At 41.1% G+C, this 5,550-nt stretch overlaps 1 protein-coding gene across 1 annotated transcript in view; it reads left to right on the top strand.

The window, feature by feature from the left end:
* The window catches only part of LOC120620420 (group 10 secretory phospholipase A2-like), a 43,653-nt gene extending 38,771 nt beyond the window's left edge, over positions 1-4,882 (top strand). The window contains exon 7 of the mRNA XM_039885392.1: positions 3,420-4,882. Coding sequence (XP_039741326.1) covers positions 3,420-3,562 — 143 coding nt within the window. The 3' untranslated portion in view covers positions 3,563-4,882. The remainder of the gene's footprint in view (positions 1-3,419) is intronic.
* Positions 4,883-5,550: the final 668 nt, after the last annotated feature.

Raw genomic sequence — 5,550 nt, 5'->3', positions numbered from 1 at the left:
CCATCCATCCATCCATCCATCCTCCATCCACCTATCCACCTACCTACCCACCACATGCTTTTTCTGATGCAAACCTGATTCATGTTTGTCGTGAAAAGACATTACAGAAATATTGTAATGCAGAAAGTTATACTACATCTATTAGAGTTAACTAGTTTCTGTTAAGTTTGGCTTTTCTTCCTCCAGATTCCTGTGTGTGTATATACATAGATATACAATAATAATAATCAGATCACACTACATATATTTTATAATTTTTATCACTTAACATTGGAACATGTGGGTCAACCTTATTCTTTTAAAGCTAGATAGAAACCTACGTCAGAATTTTTTAATCTTGACACTATTGACATTTGGGGCTGGATAATTCTCTATTGTGGGGCCGTCCTGTGCATGGTAGGATGTTTAGCAGCATCTTTGGCCTCTACCAACCAGATGCCAATAGCACCACCCCCTCCCCCTCAGATGTGACAACCAAAACTGTTTCCAGACATTGCCAAGTGGCCCCTGGGGGACACAACTGCCTTTGTTTGAGAATGACTGGTCTATGTCATGAACGTATTTTGTTTTGACCACTTCCCCATGAACTGGACCGCAGAGCCCATGGCTGTTCATAAATCTTTGTGAGCTTGATGGGTCACGTGGCGTATTTGAGATAACTCTAGAATTTGTATGTAGCTGGGGCGGGGGGCAACCTGAAAGGAGGGCTAGAGAACTTGTCCTAAAGGGGCATTTAAATGGCAAGAGCAATTTAAAAAATGTAAATTGTGTTTATTTGTAGGTGGGTAAGGGGGTGAAGGGAGACCTGGTAAAGATTAGAGAGCAGGAAAGCCACTTAAGCCCCCCGAGCCACCTTCTTATGGCATTGCCACTGAGTGGCATAAATATTTTAGATATAACAAATATAATAAATTAAACCTTGAAATAGCTATTCTGTGAATTTTGTTGAGATTCTTTTTCTATGATGAAAACATCACATGGCTCAAAGTAGAAAAGTCTGAAATTACAAAATGTAGAAGTTTTATGCGAAATAAAACTCCCGTAGACACTATACAGACAACTGCTTGATAAACCTTCTGGTATTTTTTCTGTCTTTTTCTATTGCATATATATTTCTATTCCACAGCAGTATTGTATTGTACCCCTTATTTTTCTCTTAAGTATAAGCTGTTTCCCATATTATCACAACTCTATAAAACAATCCTCTGGTAATGAATTGTAAGGGTGGGCACATCCTGAGTTGACATCCCTTCCTGTGGACAAGCCATGGGGCCAGGCATTGTGCACGGAGAGGTTGCGGCCCTAGTTGGGGCGAGGAGACTAGAGTTTTCTGTTCTGTAAGGTTGGGGTGCCAGTGGCACCACCCGGAGAGGACTGAATGAAATGGGGACAACAGAACACTGCCCAGTGCCTGGCTCAGCATAACTGAGCTATAAACACTAGCTCCCATGGTCTTCAGTTTTTTGTTATCCACTTAATGAATTATAACCAAGGCAGTTTGCAGAGTGTTTAAACACAGGCTTTTGAAGTTGGGGGTGTTTGTGTTTTGCCCTTCTTCCCAGTGGTTTCCCAGAGTGTGGGGAGCTTAATAAATGAACTTAAGTGAGAATTTTCCTTTCAGTCTCTGTTAATTTTTCCAATTAGGCAAAGAGGAAGTGCCCATTGTGTTATGGTCTAACTACTACGGAGGTTAGACCTCTCTTATGCTTGCTAATTGCCGCCCTCCTTTTTTTTTTTTTTTAACCAAGACACCCTAGTTTGGGGACTTAGAGCCTTCAGGCAGGCAACAGCATCTAACTGGACTTTGCTATTAGAACTTTACCCTCACTGGCTGTTGTTTTTTTTCCTTGTTTCTTTCTTTCTTTTTCTTTTTTTTTAATATTTCTTATATTTATGAAATTTTGGTTTTCCATTTATGGTAGTGATAGACTTTAATGAAATTTAATACCATTTAATATAATTTATTTAATAATTGATTTACTATTAAAAACGAGAGGATTTAAAGCAATATCTTGAAGCTGTCACGGGCTGGACAGAGTTTGGATAACCCTGTGTGCAGTCATGCAGATAGACACATTTCATCAAGTCAGCTGATAGGGGGCCTGGAAAAACAATAGCTGGAGTGCTGGGCCCCCTGCCTCTTGCTTGGCACCTTTACTCATCACTACATGGCCTCCTGGTGCTGCCCCAGGAAAGAAGCTGATGAATTTCCTGACTCTCATGCTTCCCTTTTCTAGAGTCCCCAAGACCCTTGTGCATTTGGATAGGGGACCTTTGAAAATTAGCCGACAGCTTGAGGGCAGCCCCAGCTTTCCGGGTGCCTCCTATATGCCCTGTATTCTAACAACTTGGTCTCCATCCATTCTCCCAGCAGCCTTTGGGAATAGGTGCTATTAGTATCCTCATGTAGCACCTGAGGAACAGTCTGCAAAGGATGAAGTGATTTGTCTAAAGGCACATAGCGACTACATCCATGACTGAGCTGGCTAACACCAAAGCTCATGCTTCCCTGTGTCTCTGCAAGGGATTTGGAAGGACTTAAGTGTAGGTAGTTTCCCTGCCTCCATATATGTGAATAATTAAAAGCCCACACTAAAAGGCAGTGGGTGACGTTGGTTAGGTGACATACCTGTAGCTAAGGCATTGTACCTTCTACATTAATGATACGGCTTGAAGATCACAAAGTATTTCCAACCCAAAGTAATGAATCTCTAGTAGTGGAATTCCCAGCGCAGAGGGTGACTTATTTTGGGTAGCAACTTTTACATCTCTGTATAAGGCAGGCCCAGGATGGAGAGGAGAGATGGAATACACTATTGTTACCTAAAACAAGCTGCTTTACTTGAAGGAGCATCAGAAAGAAACTTGGAGAAGGAAGGCAGAGAAACATGGGTAGAGCCAACATTGAGTGCGTGCATGTCCAGTGCCTAGTCTCTCCCGGCCACTTTACATAGGCTTTGTCACCCAATATTCTTGCTAACCCAGCGAAGTGGATAATGCCCCATTTTAAATGAGGACTTGGCTCATTTAGGCAAGATTACACAGCTAGGAAGTAGGAGAGCAGGCATTTAAATAAGAGGCCTGGATGGTTCCCAGGCAACTATTGCTTATCAAAATGGATCCTCAAACGAAATAGTGTAATATTGATACAAAAGAGAAGGCAAAAGGTCATATGGACTTTGAACTCTGCATCTGAAAACACTTGCCTGGCAACTTCAATTTCCTTGTCTGCAAAACAGGGCTGACATCCCCTCCTCCCTCCTGGAGTTGCCACAACAATGGAGATCATGTGGTGAACTCTCAAGCATCACACATGCAACTTACGCTCTTTCTGCCAACAGCGTTACTGGCTTCCCTCGTGTTTATCTTCCAGCCTCTGCAAATCCCTGCTCTAACCTCAGTTTCCCCATTTCTTCCAGGACCAGCAGAGGACAGATGTCAAGAACTCTTGTGCAAGTGTGACCAAGAGATTGCTTACTGCTTAGCCCAAACTAAATACAATTTAAAGTACCTCTTCTACCCCCGTTTCTTATGTGGGCAGGACTCGCTCAAGTGCGACTGACTGGCTTGACTTGACATTTCCTTTTGCACAAGGAAATAAAACTCCTTTTCACTAATTAACAGCCACATCTACTTCTTTGCAAGGGGGAACTGAGGCCACATGTTAAAGCCACAACCTGTGTTTGCTTTCTGTCAACTTGGGGCTGGAGCCTGTTTGATTTCCAGTTTGAATAAGGTCAAAACCCCATGCCTGTTTTATAAAACCACAACTATTTATGACCATATTGGGTTTTTTGAGGTACAGCCTTTATGAAAAAGCTGAAATTCATCTTCTAACCTCCCGATGGCAGCAGTCAGATATGAACAAACATTGGCTACGCACCTGGCCTTTTCTAGGTTCTGGTTTGGGGCAATATACAGATGGCCACCCTTGTGAAGTTCAAGGCTAGTAGTAGTTAGCTCAAGAAAGAATATTCTTTCCTGTCCCACTCCACCTGTAATAGTTAAGATTTATTTCCTGATTACAAAAGTATTACGTATTCACTAATTAAAAAAAGGCAAATATAGAGAATTATAAAAGAGGAAAAAACATACTCTTCATTCCCACAATTCAGAATAACAATCCAGAATAACTGCCTTTAGTACCTTAGTGTGCTATCTTTTCTGTAATTGTTGAAATGTAGTTGAGACTATTATTTTATGATTTTCATAAGCTTTTCATGTCTAAAAACTCTTTGGAAACTCCATTTTAAATAGCTGTATGATACCATTTTATAGATTGCTAACTTTTGGATATTGGTTGTATTTCCTATTTTGATCAATTATTCACATGATGAGGATACTTGTGAATTAATCTTTGCCACCCCCATTGCCCACCCACCTTTTTATTATTCCTTAACCTAGATTTGCAGAAATGAAATTCTTACATCGAAGGGTCTGAATATTTTAAAGACATCCCCTTTTGATGCACCTAAGTTTCATAGGATTAGGAAGGTATGAGGGAGGAGAGAGGCAGCTGTGGCTCTTGCTCTGTGAAGTGTCCATCCCTCCTCCTGTGAGTCCAGCCCAACCCATTTGCTTAGGCCAAGTCTCCTTTGCCCTCCTCACCAGAGCAGATGTGGGTTTCACTCATCTTTGGAGGAGGATGTGGGGAGAGGGTTAGGGGCACTGGACCTGGAAGTATAGTCTAGCTCTGGCCCAGCTCCACAAACACCACCCAGCCTCTAGCTCTTCATCTGGAAAGGAAAATAGTAACCCGCCCAAGGCAAGAGACCAGGCATATGCAAATACTGCAGTGTCCTCAAACCTGCAGTGCTGTCCGTGTCACTGGCAGGTCACGAGTGGTTAGCAGGTCAAGTCAGGCAGCCCTGGGACCTGATGAGCAAACACAGGAGGAAGAAAAACGTTCTCTCTTCTTTCGTTCCTTGGCTCAGTGTTGCCATCAGGCAGGGGGACTTAAGCATGACTTGTAGGTTGTATCGGGCAATGCAGATTTTCTTCATGTTTTCTACACAATTTCGTTTATATAATAGTTTTATCTTTATAAAAATATTTTTATTTTAAGTAATTTCTTCAAACTTTCAGATGCAAAGTTTGAGTGAAATCTTTAAAGATACAAAGGATTAATGAATGGTTCAGAGTCACAAAAGAACACTTTGGATGCAGGCTTATCTCTGCAGGGCCCATCTTCAGATGGGTCACAGTTCACATCCATTTTCACACAATGTAATAAGAGGCCATAGTTCGTCACATTTATATTTAGAATTACAGCATTTGATGTAATTATACTTGCTGGGTTTTTTTTTTGTTTTTGTTTTTTTGGTAAGACTTTATTTGAGCCAAACTAACGACATATGCTGGGGGTAAGATTTCAAAACCTCCCTATACTTGCTGTTTTATACATCAGACCAAGATAATAAAGATTATACAGTGAAGTCAATGTATAAAATGTTTCATTGAACAAAAAGACTATCCTGTATTTTATAGATCATATTCTTAAAAACAAAACAAAGCAAGCCCCCAAATAAAACAATTTTAAGTAGCACTGAG

The sequence above is a fragment of the Pteropus medius genome, unplaced genomic scaffold (genome assembly GCF_902729225.1).
Source record: "Pteropus medius unplaced genomic scaffold, Ma_sr-lr_union100, whole genome shotgun sequence".
NCBI lineage: Eukaryota > Metazoa > Chordata > Mammalia > Chiroptera > Pteropodidae > Pteropus > Pteropus medius.
Note: the sequence above shows the minus strand (reverse complement) of the source record. Positions and strands in the feature narration are given on the sequence as shown.